We start from the raw sequence: 17,276 nt of genomic DNA, 5'->3' as shown, positions 1-17,276 counted from the left end.
GAATTCCGAATAAGACACACCTACATTCTATATGCAGGAGGCATGTAGAATCAAGGGGAAAAGGGTAGACAAATAGGAAAAGGAGGAAAATGTAGTCAAGAACTTACTGTACATACCACAAAATTAAGAAAAACAAAGGAAGGGGTGGATTAAAAGTGGTAAAAGGATAAATGGATGACACAAATCAAGATATATTGTTCATAAAAATCTTCATTAAATGGCAAAAATAAAGTTTCAGTACTTAAGAGAAGAAGGGGAAGGATGGATTGGGAGGGATGACATTGATCAAGACATATTGTATTCACAAATTGCTTTGTTGAATGGCAACTTCTTTGTATAACTACATGAAGAGAATAAAAATATTTCCCCCGAAATGAATGTGTAGAAAACATTACTTATATTGTCTCTATCCATCACCAGTCAGGTGCTGAATTAACATCAAAGCTGAATTCCCTGGTCAGACTTAAAGCACTGATATTACTGCCTATAGTGAGGTTCTCATGTTTAAGACATTAGAGCTTAAGGCATATGTGCATGGCTCAATAAATAAACATTTCCTTAGAGTTAGAATAAAAGTTTGCTTTTTGAGTATGACCAAGCAATTTTTCAAAAAGGAAAAGAAAAACCCAGTTCTCTGAATCAGCTTATATACTTGGGAATTTCTTAGAGTATGACCCTAAAATTCCGAATTAGCAATCATAGAAAAGAGGTTTACACACTGAAAACTGTAAGATTATGAATATCCCTTTTGGACCCTACCTTAACCACTTATCAACAAGATCCTTTTTTAAGCTTCTGAAGAGGAAGATTTTCATTCAAAGCAGATAGTCCTAACAGGAAATGTTCAAGTCATGTTTTATCACACATTCAAGTCATTTTTCAATCCATGTTTAAGTCAAACACAGTACAATTTTTGTCCAAACCATAAAACATTATTCTCCACCATATTATTTACTACATTTCCATGGTGAAAAAAATAATTGGAATATATATTCCATCTGAAATACCATATAATCCAGCACTGATTCTGAAATAATAAATATATATAGATGCATTTATACTTATGTGCATGTAACACAGATAGATGAACATAAACCTTCAGCCCTGGATTTAGAATCTTCCTAACTGTTCCTAAATTTATATACTAGATCTTCTCTTTGTCATTCCAGATTGCCTTTCTTTAAAATGTTATATGTTAATGATGTAACTAATGCTTTTCATGCATCTGTTTTTGTTCTGCAGGAGGGATTTTTGAAACTGTGGAAAATGAACCTGTTAATGTTGAAGAATTAGCTTTCAAGTTTGCAGTCACCAGTATTAACAGAAACCGAACTCTGATGCCTAACACCACATTAACCTATGACATCCAGAGAATTAATCTTTTTGATAGTTTTGAAGCCTCGAGGAGAGGTAACTATTTTTCCACCTTTAAAAGCTTCTTTGGGTGATAAGTCTGCTCCATGGGTCATCTTATTTTCTCTGCCAGCCCTTTTTCAAAGCGGACATCTTTGTATAAATTGGAAATCTTGGTCCTCAATGTCCCTGATCAAGGTAATCTGAATCAGCTAATGGACACTGCCCAACCCCATTTTTCTGTGCCTTTTCCAATAGCTTACCCTTCCATGCCCTCGACTCTATGATTAACTGGTTCAGCTGTGAATGGAAAATGTCAAGCATGATCTGTTTTTCCTTCCCAGCACTGAGATACCAGCATAAAATTGTATAGTACAGTCAAATCAAACATGGTGGAAGGTCACATCCACAGTGCTTGTGGAAACAGCCAAGACAACTATAACTTCCCCTATGAATTTTAACTCCTTATAAACCACTCTGGTTTTATTCTCAGTTTGCTATTTTCCCCTTCCTACAAACAGCACAATTTGAGGATTGCAGCAATGAGAACAAATCTGAATTTGATTCTCTTTATTCTCTCTGAAACAAAGACAAGTACCCAAAGGTAATCTAATTTGTAGGAAGACTACAAGCTATTCCTCATGGAACAATTCATATGAGACGAAAGGGTTGATTTAGACATACTCAGAGCAACTATAGAATGATATTTCAAAGCAAGATCACATTTGATCTAAACAAGTTTATAGAGAAGAATAGTTGCTGGTTGCCCCATATTTAGAGAGGCTCTCTGTCTCACAAAGAACATCATATCTATTATAAACATACCAATAAATACAATTAAACAAAATACTCCATGTTAGCTGAATGTTCCACCATTAACAGACATAATCTAGTTCAATTATAGGGTGTGTTTCCCTGGTGCACTGTTCTACAAAAATTGTAGTCCTGTCACAAACCAAATATAAACCTTTTCTTAGAAAAATGAAGAGAAAGTTAATAACTCAATGGTCTTTTTACACAAATATTCTGATCTCAGTGTGAGATTATTTGCTTTTTCCTGATTGATAGAAGCTGGATATAATATTATATGCCTTTAGTCCCAGTACTTAGAGGTTGTGAAGGGTTTGGTGATAGATTGAGCTACAAAATGACCCTGTATCACAATAAAAAGAAAGAGAAGGAAATGAAGAAAAAGATAAATGGAGCCATCCCATAGGTCAGAATTGTCCATAAACAAATAGTAAAATCTTCTATTTATCTTTAAGTTCACAAGGCATATGCATAATCTTCATATGCCTTATCTCCTTTGTCAGATCTATTTCCTATCTTTCATTTGCTCTATGTCTCCATTTCTCTTTCTTTCTATCTCTCAAACACACACACACACACACATACACACACACACACACACACACACACACACACAAAACTACACAATTGTAAAAAGCTAACCACATTAACCAATGATGCTTCAACCCACATTCAACTCACAGAAAAACTCAAAGCATACCACCTACATACTTAAAAACATCACATTGGTAATTTGCTGGCAAAAAAAAGGATTCAAAAAGATTGATTTTCTGTCAAGAAATATTAACATCCCAGAGCTACATATTAGCACAAATCTCAACCCATTGTTTCTGCTGGCTAAAATAACAGTTTACATTCTCTGTGCTCACACTTAAGCTGGCTGGCTAATGAAAACACATCCAGAAGTGAGTTTCTCAGGACAATGACCATTTTCACCTACAACACAATGCAGACACAGCTCTGGTGGCAGTTCAGTATGTAACGGCTCAATCAGACAACTTGTGAATAACTGTTAACATTTGTTGTCTCTTACATGTCTGCTCATACATATTTTCCTTCATTATTCTTTGTACGCCAAGTCAGAGAAAATGACAGAGCCATTAATGTTTATTTACAAAATGACATTGTTACTAAAACCAGCACTATTTTACATATAAATGTTTATAACTATTATTTAATTCTGACATTTAATTATCATTTGGCAGCCATGGCTTCCTTTAAAATAGAATTCTAATATAAATTTGAAAATACATTTAAACTTATACTTATCACCTGCCAGGCTAAGAATAAGAGCCACTGTTTTACATAGTTGTATAGAATAAACTGATCTAATGCTTCTGAAGAAAATTTTGTTAATATGCATCAAATACTTCGAAATATTTAAAAATACCTTTCACAATAGCTGGTACCTCACCTCTCGCAATCCATTGTAATGCCACTTTACTGTGCCCTTACCTACAGTCAAAAAATAAGAGGCTCTAATGTACTTTAAATTATGAGCAGTTAAAAAAACTATTTCCATAGAATGGTCTATGTCACAGAAAAATATATTCTTAACGAATTTATACTTGAAGTTCACTGAAGAGAGCATTGGGTCAAGCTGTACACAGATTTCTCACAACATCTCTAGATAGTATCCCACGATGAGGAAGTATTAACAGAGCCTTGTTGTCTGCCATTCACTTTAAATAATCTAAATTCTCCTGAGTATATATCCTGATAGCGAAAATAAATAAATTCCCATGATAACCATTTTCACTTAATATGGGATGACTGCCTTGTGTTAGGCTACACAAGGGGTGATAACTGGTACCCAAAACAGCCTTGAGCTGATCTTGAACTGAGGTGCCTGAACTTTGATTCACTTTTGCTACTGACCAATGGGCATGAGGAAGACCATTGTCTACCAAATGAGTGGATGGACCAAAGATATTCCAAAGATTCCTTTTCAGCTCTGCGATTCCATTATTTTATGATTCATTGGGTGTCAGTAGGGCTTATAAACATTGTTCAGCAGCACTATTTCTAATAATCTGGAGCGCTGGTCTGACTTTTGGGAAGTTAGGAACTGAAGAACTTTGTAGTTACCCACAGGGTCTCTCATCTCTATTGTATGGCCACATTAATATATTCGTTTCCACTGTGCCATATGACAGAACTTAATTCATCTGACATTCATATGACAAATGGTTTGCTAGTTAGCTCACAGAGTGCTTGAGGGTAACACCACATCAAGTGAGGGATGTAGTCTCCGATTGAAGATAATGAAGTAAAGCCAGTAACTCATTTTTATTTCCAGGGAATTGGCCCAGTGATATACTGCTAATCAGTTCTACATTGACACCTATCAATATTTTAGGAGTGCAACAATATTGGAAGCTGGGAAGCACTTCTAAATTTCCCAGTAGTCAGATACAAGAATGAGAAAAGTCAAATGGCCGGGCTCATGCCTGTAATCCTAGCTACTCTGGAGGCTGAGATCTGAGGATCACGGTTCAAAGCCAGCCTGGGCACTATACGCTGGGAGACTCTTCTCTCCAACTACCCATTAGAAAACTGGAAGAGGGGCTGTGGTTCAAGGGGTAGGGTGGTAGCCTTGAGCGCAGGAGCTCAGGAACAATGCCTAGACCGAGTTCAAGCCTCCCCACCAAGCAAAAAAAAAAAAAAAAAGTGAAACTGACATTAACAGAGCTCTCTTCTGTCTCCTTTCCTTGCTCTGCTTCTCCTTTTCTTGCTTGTCTGCGGAAATCATCAGCGTGCGACCAACTGGCTCTTGGTGTGGCGGCCCTCTTTGGGCCTTCTCATAGTTCCTCTGTCAGCGCCGTGCAATCTATCTGCAACGCTCTTGAAGTTCCCCACATACAGACCCGCTGGAAACACCCCTCTGTGGACAATCGAGACTTATTTTACATCAACCTCTACCCGGATTATGCAGCTATCAGCAAAGCAGTCCTAGATCTGGTTCTCTACTACAACTGGAAAACAGTGACTGTGGTGTACGAAGACAGCACAGGTATGGGATGCGCACAAGTCCTCCCCCTAACCACACCGAGGGAACAAGTACTCTGTCGGCAAGAGACTTGCCTTGCAGGGATGAGCACAAAAAAAAAAATTGTCCTCTTCTGTGTGACTAATTTTGAAAAACTCTGTGGTAATGTAGAAATGCCACCAGTACTTCATTCAAATTCCTTTTGTTCGTTTTGTTTCTGCATCCTTTCTACTGGTCCTTTCACTATTAAATTTAGGAGCATTTAAAAAAATGTATGCAACAACAATGATACATGCTACCATCCAATTACGGTATTATAGCTGTAGTTTCATTTGTGAAACTCTATTGTGACCGGTGACAAATGCCACATGCTCTAATCCCAAGCTAGGTAAGAGGTGGAAGTAGGAAGATCACAGTCCCAAATCAGCTCAAGGAGAAAAGTAAGAGATACTTATCTGAAAGATAACCTAAAACCAAAAGCATGGGGGGGTCATGGTTCAAGTGGTATAGTACTTGACTAGAAAGGATAAGACCCTGAGGGTCAAAAACACACTGAGATTGCAACTGAAATGATCATAGAATACTGGAACTTGATAAATAGGTATAGGTAACTGTGTAGGAAAGGGAAAGTTTCCTAAGTGGAATTCAGTTAGAGACTAACATCAAAGTGAGCCATTTCCTGGCAAAGGGACTTTGGAATGAGCCCCAGAGGAAATTTGAGTCATTCCATCGACTTGCTTAGGACATGGTATGCAAACTGGGCTGGTAACATCTAGACTCATCAGATACTTCCTCTGCCCTTCCATTATTTGAATCCTTTCTTTTACAGGTATTTCTCCCTCTTCCTTCTACTTATGTTTCAGGCTATTTCAGAGTCCATCATCCCTTTTGTACTTTAGGTTCAACTCTCCAAGGTCCACATAAAGAGTTCCAAGACCTTTTGTTCAAATTATTTCCAAGATGGAGCCACTTTTACCTTCCCTTTCTTCCAAGTGTCCATATACTCACAGCAGCTAGGATGAAAAGTCCACTCTTTCTTAGACAACCACAAGTTTGTCCTACTTCTTCCTGAAACAGACCCTGAGTAAATGCTTTCATTACCTCTTACTGAGCTTCCCAAGATTCCCTGAGGGATCGGTAGCATTTGAGAAATGAAGGCATTCTCACAGATGGTCTATGCCAGTGATACATTGATGGGTCATGACACTGGAAAGTTCTCAAAACTTCCATTTTTTCTTACTTGAGTTTCAGTACATAACCTATCTTAAATCTTCCATACAGAAGAGAGCTTAATAATTCCAAAAAGTAATACTATTGTCTGAATTTTTGTCCAAGAATTCAAATTACATCCTTCCTTTGATCTACACATTTGATAATGAGACCAATACAATTCTTGGTGAAAATTAGTAAAAGCAAGCACTTTTGAACTTTGTACTATTTCCTTGCCCCATGCCTTTCCCCCCAAAGCATTATCCCTTATTCCCTAGAGAATGAACAGCACACCTCCTCTGTTTGCCATTAATATCTGGTTCTAGTTTATAATATCAGAAAAAAAGTGATTATTATGGTTGGAAATGTAAATTTATGCATTTGGGGGCTTCATCTCATTTTTAGAAAGACATGAAGATGAGTAGGTGATTGAAACTATCATTCATAAATATTGTAATAAAAATAGTCCAATTAGGAAGAATAAACCACAGACACATGTGTTTTTAGAGTTTCACCTATACAGGAAGAAAACCTATTAGTCAATGAACTCCACAATTCCACAATTGTATTCAAAGAGTCTAGAATGTTATAGTGTGAACACAAGTTAGCTCTTCCACATTATCTTAGTTAAATCGGAAGCTTCAAGAAGTCACATAATCATACCAGGTCTCCTTATGGTAAGTTTTCTGTAGCATAATCTCTTAGTATTGTTCCGTCTCTAGCAAAGTAAAACCATATACGAGGAAAACAAATCACTGAAGCAATTGGAGTTAAGGGAGAGTTTCATTAAAAGGATATTACAGGCTTAAGTTAGTATTTGGACAAAATATAGTTAATAAGGAGATGACACAAAAGCCAGTGCTCTGCCCTGACTTCAGGAGAGTCACCATAATTGACTGCTATGAACATAGCAAAAAAAAAAAAGAAGAAATTCAAACTATCATGTCTATCATCTTCATTTCTATCATGTTTACATTGATTGGAATGACCTTTTTATTCCTGTAAAGTTCAGCTGGAGCTCAGATGCTCAGAAAAATACTTGTTGAAATTGAAAAACCAGGACAATTTTGTTAAGTCACCCATTAAGTTAGAGATGATTCATGTTAAAATGATTTTGCCCACCACAACATTGAAAATGTAAATGAATAATCAATGGAGCCATTAAATGGGAACCCAGAGAGTAAACAGATCAACTGGAGATCAATAAAAGCGGACATCTTGTTACTTTGAGTGGGTTTAATACTGCTTGAATCAGGGTTCTTGGTTGCTGTAATTATCAAGCCATAAAAAGGAGGAAACTTAGCAAACCTGAAGGAAAAGAAAGGACTTAGGTGTGCTCAGCTCCCACTCCCTCAACGAAATTAAGTACTCATTAAAGAGCACTTTATTGGGATTTGTTTAGGAGTTTGTTAAATAGCCTGAAGCCAGCACAGATGTCGAGGGACCCCATGGCCCATTACTCTCATGGAAGTCAACACGAGCAGTGTGCTTGTCTCTGAGGACAAAATTCAATTCACAAAGTTCTAGCTGGCAGAACACTGTCCTCTAGAAGTAAAATGTTAGGACGGCTCCAGAGAACACTTAGGACGATGAATTTTCAACTCCTCCTCCTCTCCCCCTCTCTCTTTTCTGGATGACACTTGTCTCTAACACTCACCTCTGGATGTGCCCCACCACTTGCTGACCACTGGGCCTCCTTTTCATTTCGTTAGAGGCCTAGTGGAAGGCTGGCTTCAGTCCCTTCCTGTGCATTGGAAAGAGCCGAGAAGCTGAGCAGCAAATGCAGTAAAGCACAGAGACAACAGTTTCTGCTTTCTCAAGACCAGCTTCAGCAAAATGTCACCTCAGCCAGTTCAGTGCAACACCGGTCCCACAGACTTTGACTTTGTGTTTATATGGGCTCGGGTATCACAATTTCACTTGACCAGAAAGCAGCCATAAACAATATACAAATGAGGGGACAAGCTGTGCACCAACACAACTTTATTTACAAGAAAATATTCATGCTGGGTTAGATTTTGTACCAGTGTAAGCAACGCACTGATCCACCCACGCTCGAAGAATGAACTTCAAGACATAGTACAGTGAAATGAAGATTTTAATGGTTAATGCTTATAACCCATCCCTACAAACAAGAGGAGAGAGGAGAGAGGAGAAAGGAGAGAGAGAGGAAGAAAGGGAGATGAGAGGGAGAGATATTTCACTGATTAATAAGCATTTGGTACTGGGCATTATTGGAAACATTATTTCAAACCACAAATATAAATATCTTTGATAAATCCAGAAACCACAGTTAATACATCTAATGAACAAATTATGGGTTTAATATGTCAGATGGTAGTAAATAATATGAAGGGAAATAAAGTAGCAAACCACATCTGGGAGATTAAAAGGATGAGATATGCAATTTCATATAGGGATATCAATAGGAAATATTATATAAAGCAATCATTAAAGAAGATAAAGAACAAAACATGTGTGAATGCCTGGAAGAGAATGTTCCATTCCAGGGAAGGAAGGAGGGAAGGAAGGAAGGAAGGAAGGAAGGAAGGAAGGAAGGAAGGAAGGAAGGAAAGAAGGATTGATTTCCAGAATCTTTGACTCTTCATTTTAAGCTCCCCTGTTACCTAAAATTCTAACTAAATTGATATGTTAAGCTTTTTTATTGCTAATTTGTTTCTTATCAGATAGTTTCAGCCAATATCCTTAGTATGAATAAGAAAAAGCATTTCAATTTTCTACTCCACATTACCTCTCTCAAAATTTGTTTATCAACTGAACCAGAATATCACTTGGTGAAAACAAAGAAGGGGACAAAAGATCAATGTGTATTTTTATTAGTATTAACTACAATTAAGGGCAACCCATGAATATAAGCTGAACTGAGTTCACATGTATAGATGTAGTTGAACACATGATTAAACAGGACTTTGGTGCATTTACAAACCTCAGCTTTCAGACAAATTTTCTTTTTTTCTAAAGTTTTCTCTAGGTAATTCTCTTTCTTTCCATTATCCTTCTCTTAGTGCATTAAGGGGTGGTATTTATAGAGATGGTGAACTATGGCCCTTGGATCAAATCTAATTCAGCATGCATATTTTTGTAAATAACATTTTACTTCATTTCATATGACAGTTTTCTGGCAGAGTGAGGCTGTTGGGACCAATTTTCTATGATCACAAAATCATAGATTCTACTTTAAAAGTCTGCTGGCCAACTGGGCACAGGTTCCTTACACCTGTAACACTAGCTGCTCAGGAGGCTAATATCTGAGGATTGCAATTCAAAGCCAGCCCGGGCAGGAAAATTCATGAGACTCTTACCTCTAATAAACTACTCACAAAATGCCAGTAGTGGCTGTGTGGCTCAAGTGGTAGAGCACAAGCCTTGTGCACAGGAGAGGCTCAGAGACGGCACCACGCCCTGAGTTTAAGCCCAAGTATCAGCAAATCAAAAGTCCACTGGCAAGTCTTCTACTGAACTGGCTGAGACTGTATTTTTGCTCAACTTAATCTTAATAATAAACCAGAAACTTTGGAATCTCCTCCACACTACAGTTTTTCAGCTCTTTCTGTTGCTGGTAACGGATATGTGTGTGGTATGCTATGAAGACTGTGATTGGAAGAGAATGAAAGGGAAAAAGTGGTTGGAGAGATAGAGAAGCAAGGATTATGGATTCACAGACTAGTGTGTATATATAGCTTCTCCCATTTCTGAAAGGAAAACCCACTGGTAAGAATTTGGGGTAGGACTGTTGGTGGGAGTGCAAACGCGTTCAACCACTATGGAAAGCAGTGTGGCAGTGCCTCAAAAGGCTAAACATAGAACTCCCCTATGACCCAGCAATTCCACTACTTGGCATTTACCCAACCATCCAGAAACAAGGGCATACTAAATCCACTAGCACATCGATGTTCATTGCAGCACTATTCACCATAGTAAAGATATGGAACCAACCTAGATGTCCCTCAGTTGATGAGTGGATCAACAAGTTGTAGTGTTTGTACACAATGGAATTCTATGCTGCTGTCAGAAAGAATGACATCGCCCCATTTGTTAGGAAATGGAAAGACTTAGAAAAAATCATATTAAGTGAAGTAAGCCAGACTCAAAGGAACTTAGGCTCAATGGTTTCCCTCATTCGTCATAATCAGTAGAAACCTTGGGCTCTACTAGCAGAGATCTGCAATAGAGCAAAATCTTGATACATAAGGCCATATAGTATGAAGCTAATTGAAAGGACCTCCAGGATATTGAAACAAAAGCCATATAAATGAATGATTGTTGTCCTTAATGTACTATGTTGTCTCTCATCTCCTTTGCTGTCCCTTGGTTATCTCATATTGTTATAGTATCTCACTTTGTTATCTGATATATTGAATTTATTTGTATTTGGTTATTTGAAATTTGATAGGGAAGGGGGGAAAACCAAGATGGGTGGGGGGTGTGGGGGAGGAGGGAAATGGGGACCAAGACATGTGAAAGGGTATCAATGTACGTGAATTAATGCACCTTCTATCTGGCAAATATCATGTAACCCTTTTACTAATTACAATAAAAAATGCAAAAAAAAAGAATTTGGGGTAGGATCAGATTCACATTCTGTGATCAGACCACTGGTTATTGTATTGATAAGACACACTTTTGGGAAGCAAAAGTAGAATCATGGAAGCGAACCAGGTAGCTGGAGTAGAGAGCAAGGCAAGAGATGGAGGTGATAGCTGAGAAGCACTATCATCACTTTGAACACAGAATTGTCGTTCAATTCTGAGGCATGTCTGAATCCCTCCTATTCACAATCTACCTCTACATGCCCCTCCTCTTTTTGTCATCTCTTTTGTGTGATGGCATCGGGATGTGTTTGAGTTATGGGCAAAGCACTGCAGGGCCTTTGGTGAAACTACATTAAAAAATCATGAATATTCTCAATTTGCATGAATCTAATCTCCTAGTTAGACTACTGTTTTAAGATGACTTATCAAGAATGCATCACTACCTTTGCATCTATGTGACGATTTTGAATTAAAGGACTCAATTACCTTAGAAACTTCAAACATCGCAGATTGCAGACATTTTCCTGTGAAATTAATCCATCTAAGGGAAAATGTTCAGTTGATTCCCTCTAATTCCTATGAAATAGTATAGTTTTATTCAATGTTTCAACTGAGTCATAAGTCCAGAAAAACACACTGCATGTCTTGGAAATAAGACAAAAGCCATATGGTGTTTATTTTTAAATAGTGGATAAGAACAGGGAAATTGCTTTTCAGTCTTAGGATGTAATAGTGCTATGGTGGTAGTGAGAGAAGTAATGACTTACTTCCTAATGGACTGACAAATGAAAAATAAACCCCAAAAAACAATAAACAATAGTGACAATGGTAATAATCTGAAAGCTAGAAGGTCTTAAGAGAGTGAAAGACAAGGCCAAGATGACATTAATGTTTTTGACATGAGCCAAAGGATGGAGATTCTTTCCAACACCTGAAATGCAGAAGATTTGAGACAGAATAAATTTGGTGGAATTAGGAGGATACCAAGTATTTCATTATGAATATGCTGTTTGAGTTTCATCCATAGTCAACTAAATAGAATGATGATTAGGCAGTTGATAGATAAGTCTGGCTTTTACTGAAATGGTCTGGGCTGGATATAAAGTTGAGATTCCTCAGTTTTGTAAATAGAACTGGATAAGTACATTGGAGACAGAAGTTACAGGAAGATATTTCAGTCCTAGACTCAGAGCATGCATTCCTCAGGAAAATTTTTGTTTGCTGATTATTTTTTGTGTTTTTAAAATAATTTTTCTTGTTATTTTTCTTACTAAATCACAGCTATGAGATTTATAAACTCATTTTACACCAAAAGAGCTTATAATCATTATACTAAACATACCATTAAGGTGGCAGAGCAAGCTTAATTATAAATAAACTGAACACACATAAAAAAGAAAGTAGTTTCCAAGACATGTGAAAGGGTATCAATGAATGGGAATTAATGCAACATCTATCTGGCAAATATCATGTAACCCTTCTATTAATTACAATAAAAATATATGAAAAAAAGAAAGTGGTTGAAAGAAATAACCCTAGGAGAAATGACAAGAAATGAGAAAAATGACAAGATATGAGAGAAATGACAAGAATAAATAATAATAACAGAATTCTTGAGTGCTAAACTTATGCTATGTATAATGCACTCATTCACTATATTCACTCTTTCCTCTGAGGAAGTAAAGCATTTGTTCTTATGGCTATACCTACATACTACTTATTTTTAAATGTCTGTGACCTTTACTTCCATTTCCCCCAAAAGAACAAAAAAGATGTTGAGCCAAAAGTCTTCACCGAAGCCTGAAATTTAGAATTAAAGAGAAGAGGCATTTTTCTCATGGCATACCCAGCCAAAATGGAAGCTATTCTATACACGGTCCATGCTGAATAATACAACAAAGGGATCCTTTAATTTTCAGCAATCATAAATTACCCACTGCATTGTTAGAACCAGTGCACTGGCTGAATTTTGTCTTGTGCCCTCCCAACTCCACCTGAATAGCCAGAGATGGAAAGTCCTTTTGTGACTCTATCCTGACAAGCAACAATAGAGTTCTTTGTTTCCTTTTCCCTCATGGCATTCTCACGTCCGTATGTCCATTTCAATCTCCTGAGTAGAACACTATTCAAAATTTTAGAATGCTCCTCAGGAACCCAGTTTATATATAGTATATGTGAGGGATATTATTTTTAGCTACCATTTCTGTTATCCACAGTTTGGGATCCAAATATTCTAGTGGAGATCATTGTAACAGTTCATCTCCAACGCATTAGCTAGACTCTTTAGAAGATTTTCTGTAATCACAAGATATGATTTGCTTTGAGGTTGTCTTTACCTAGCCTTTTCTGCTGAAACTGTGAAAAATCATATGTCTGAAGATCTTCATATAGAAATATTGTGCTTATCTGGGTAATCATCTCTCTTCTTTCTCTTTTTTAAATTTTTATTATTTTATTGTAATGTATAGAGGGGTTACAGTTATATTCCCCAGATAAATGCATTACTTTTCACACAGTGATAATCCTTCTCATGTTTTTGTGCCCATTTCCCTCCTCCCAACCCCTCCCAATCACCCTGTTTTCCCCCCTTCCCTTTCCCATTTCAAATAAACAAATAAACATATATACAATATGCCAGGTAACAAAGTCAGATACTATAACAATATGAAATTAACCAAAGGGCAACAAAAAAAGAAGAGCAATAACATAGTACATTAAGAACAACAATCACACAAGGTAAAGCTCTTGTTTCCATATCCTGGAGATCCTTTCATTTAGCTTCATCCTATATGACCATATGTACCTAGGTTTTGCACTATTGTGATCCTCCGCTAGGAAAGTCCAAGGTGTGTATTGCAAATGAGGGAAACCATTGAGCCTATATTCCTTTGTGTCTGGCTTACTTCACTTAATATGTTTTCCAAGTCTTTCCATTTCCTTACAAATGGGGTGATGTCATTCTTTCTGATGGCTCTTAACCCTTTCTGTTTCAGTTCTGATTTTTTCCCTCCTCTCATGAGGATTCACATTTTATGCACAGATTCCCTTTTGAATCCTATTAGATTTGGATATATTAATATACTTACAAGTTGGTGGAAATGTCATCTGACATGTTTCTAAATTCAAGTGTAGAAGAAATTAACATTTAAAATGTGCGATCTGATCTTTGGGTCCCAATGGCTTCTGAGACTCATTTTTTTTCGGCCAGCATCCCTCTCATGTGATTTAATGAATAGGGAGTGGGACTAAGATTCAAGACAACTTAGGTCTTTTCCTTTGAGCCGAAACCCATTAAATGCAACTGAAGCTATGGAGGAATGGAATGAGGAGGAAATTTCTCAACCTACGACTCGTTCAACAGCCGCTGTGTAAAGGGAAATCTTGCTTCAAGTAGGGTTTGACCTTTAAGGTCCCCTCCAATTCCTGGTGTTTGTGACTCCTTTTCCAGGCTGATCCAGACAATTAACCTCCCTGTGCCTCGCTTTCCTCACTGAGAAATAGCACCGGCACCCAAGTATATTCTTAGGCTTACTGAGCCATTTATAAGGCATGGAGCAAACTTAACAGAAATAGAGCAATGTAAATAGCAAGGTTTATTATTACTTAAGAAAAAAGCGTGGGGATTTTTAAATAACCACTGAAAGAGCAGGATTTTTTTTCCTCTTCCATCTGCTTCACCTCTTGCCTGAGTGGCTCAATATATATGCAAATCAGTACTTCTCTGTATCACATCTGAACACACAGAGAAGATGTGGGGCCAAAGCAGGTGTTTGGAACTGACCAAACTGACAGTTTTGAAAGTTATCTCCATATGCAGGGCCTTGCTCACATTCGTGTGAAATAAACAGGATTTTCTCTTAAAAGCACTTTCGAAAAGACCAAATGTACCTTTCCAGTCACATTCCCTGGAATGTGGGTAGGGAGAAGTACCTCCCACGATATTATTTTGCATGTTTGTTTTTACGAACACAGAGAAAAGTTGCAAGGCATATACTATGCAAAGTCCTGTAAACTCTTATCATACTCAGCAGTTGTTACTGGACCAGTTTTATTTCTTTGTTCTAGCATTCCCTCATTGTAAAAGAAACCATTGTATCAACAATAATGTTTAGTATTGAGACTTTTTAATCCTTTTAAAGTAAATTGTTGAATTACAACCTGTTGGCCCATAAATATATTAGGGTACATATCCTAAGAACAGAGTTTTGCTGCTATAACAATGAAAATTACCAAAATTATACAAAATTACCAAATACAGGGTTTTTGACTACACTATTATCTAGATGTATATAAAATGATATATTCATATTACACCACATTATATATACCTATATGCATGAATATGTCTGCAGATTCATATATATTTCTGGCTCATATGATTTTCCAGGATCATCGATTGCATCTAGCTGTGAAATCTCTTCCATGTCCTTTGGACCAGAACAATTCAGCTTTTCTTTGTCGTTTATGACATTGACATTTTTGAAAAATCCAGATGAGATCAGCTTTTTCTATAATGCCAATCACTTGAATTTGTCTGGTTTTTCTCCCTATCTGCATGTCATTTTTAAAAGTCTCTCTACATCAGTGGGCCATAAAATCATCCCAGTTCGCAATGTTGCAAGCACCTTTACCATTCACTCCTTCAGGAGTCCTGGCAGAGTGGGTAGCTTGGTCAGGGGAAGCCAAATATAGGGGGAAGGGCAGGAAAGCCAGTTAGTATTTGGACATCACTTCCCTTCTCCCAATGTAAATGTTTGTTTAACAAGTATTTTTTAAAACTATTCACTACAGTGAAAGGTAAAGGATTGATGGATGGTTGCAAAAATGCACATGTAAACGAACCGCTTTCTCTAAATTTTGTTTCCTGTGTGCTAAAAAAAAAAAGCCTTCTGAATTGCAAGTGATATGTCATTTTCCTAATGAAGGCAGAAAATCTTTTCTTAAGCAAATAACTACTTCAGGAAGAGAAATGTAAATCACTGTTCCTTACTCATTGTTCTCACAACTCTGAGCCTACAATCTTAAAATCTGTTCTTTCTCCCCCTGCCTGACACCACTTCACCTGTATACTGGCAACAAGAGAAAAGGAAGGTGTGTTGATGAATGTTTCATAAAGACAAATGTATTCCAACTAAAAACTGATCTTTTGTATTGAGTCCCAGCCCCTCCCACTCTGCTTTTTCCTCTTCCTGCCCTAATACATACTTTTCTTTCATGAACCAAATGTATAAATAGAGGAACACTTTGTTGAGGATAGCTGTTGCATACATGAATATGTGAAATAAATGCCCTGTACTTTGTACTAGCCCAAAGTTTTCATTCCCTGATTACTTACACAAACATCTTGCTCTATAATTCATCACTTCAGCAATCAAGCTGTCATTGGATTTGTTGATCTGAGATCTTAAAGTCGGATGACGTCACTGACCTAGTGAAAAGAGCCCTACTTTGGAATCCAAGAGGGCTCTTGGCGGTTCGCTTTGTGTCTGCCATTATTATTAGCTCCATGACCTGGAACAGGTTACTCCAACCACAGCAGCCTCTAAGTCTAGGAAATTCAGTGGTAGATGAGACTCCATTGGCCCTGGGAGAGTTTCTGGAGTGGAAAGCTCCTGGGGGCTCTGAGAACTTGAGAAAAGGACATCCCACTGGCCTGGCATCTGTGCTTCCAGGACATACTTTCCACTCCAAGTGAATGAGTGAGGTGTCACAGTGAGAACAAGTGGGGGCCGTCAGTGTGGTCTAGCGGTAGAGTACCTGCTGGCATGTATGAACCCTGGGATTTCTCCGTGCCACATACACAGAAAAAGCCGAAAGTGGTACTCTGGCTCAAGTGGAAGAGTGTTAGCTTTGAGAAAGCCCAAGGACAGTGCCCAGGCTCTGAGTTCAAGCTCAGGACTGGCAAGAAAACAAAAAGAAAGAGACAGAGAGAAAGAGAGAGAACAAGTGGTTCATTTTATTTATTTATTTATTTTAATAGTTTTTATTGTATTTAATAAAAGGGTTACATGATATTTGCCAGATAGAAGGTGCATTAATTCACATACATTGATACCCTTCCACATGTCTTGGTCCCCATTACCCTCCCCCCCACCCCCCCTCTTGGTTTTCCCCCCTTCCCTGTCCAATTTCAAGTAACCAAATACAAATGTATCCAATATATCAGATAACAAAGTGAGATATTGTGACAATATGAGATAACAAAGGAACAGCAAAAGAGATGTGAGATAACATAGCACCTTAAGGACAGCAATCATTCATTATATGGCTTTTGTTTCAATATCCTAGAGGTCCATTCAATTAGCTTCATACTATATGGTCTTATGTATCAAGTTTTTGCTCTATTGCAAATCTTTGCTATT

General features: G+C 37.5%; 1 protein-coding gene across 7 annotated transcripts in view; it reads left to right on the top strand.

The window, feature by feature from the left end:
• The window catches only part of Grik1 (glutamate ionotropic receptor kainate type subunit 1), a 353,747-nt gene that overhangs the window by 211,353 nt on the left and 125,118 nt on the right, over positions 1–17,276 (top strand). For all 7 annotated transcript variants that reach the window (XM_090348515.1, XM_090348492.1, XM_090348500.1 and 4 more), the window contains exons 2-3: positions 1,243–1,410; positions 4,919–5,176. In XM_090348515.1, the coding sequence (XP_090204641.1) occupies positions 1,243–1,410; positions 4,919–5,176 (426 nt within the window). The remainder of the gene's footprint in view (positions 1–1,242; positions 1,411–4,918; positions 5,177–17,276) is intronic.

This window comes from Megascapheus bottae, chromosome 1 (genome assembly GCF_031878675.1).
Source record: "Megascapheus bottae isolate mThoBot1 chromosome 1, mThoBot2.hap1, whole genome shotgun sequence".
Taxonomy (NCBI): Eukaryota; Metazoa; Chordata; class Mammalia; order Rodentia; family Geomyidae; genus Megascapheus; species Megascapheus bottae.
The sequence above is the reverse complement of the archived record's forward strand: the minus strand, read 5'-3'. Positions and strand labels throughout refer to the sequence as shown.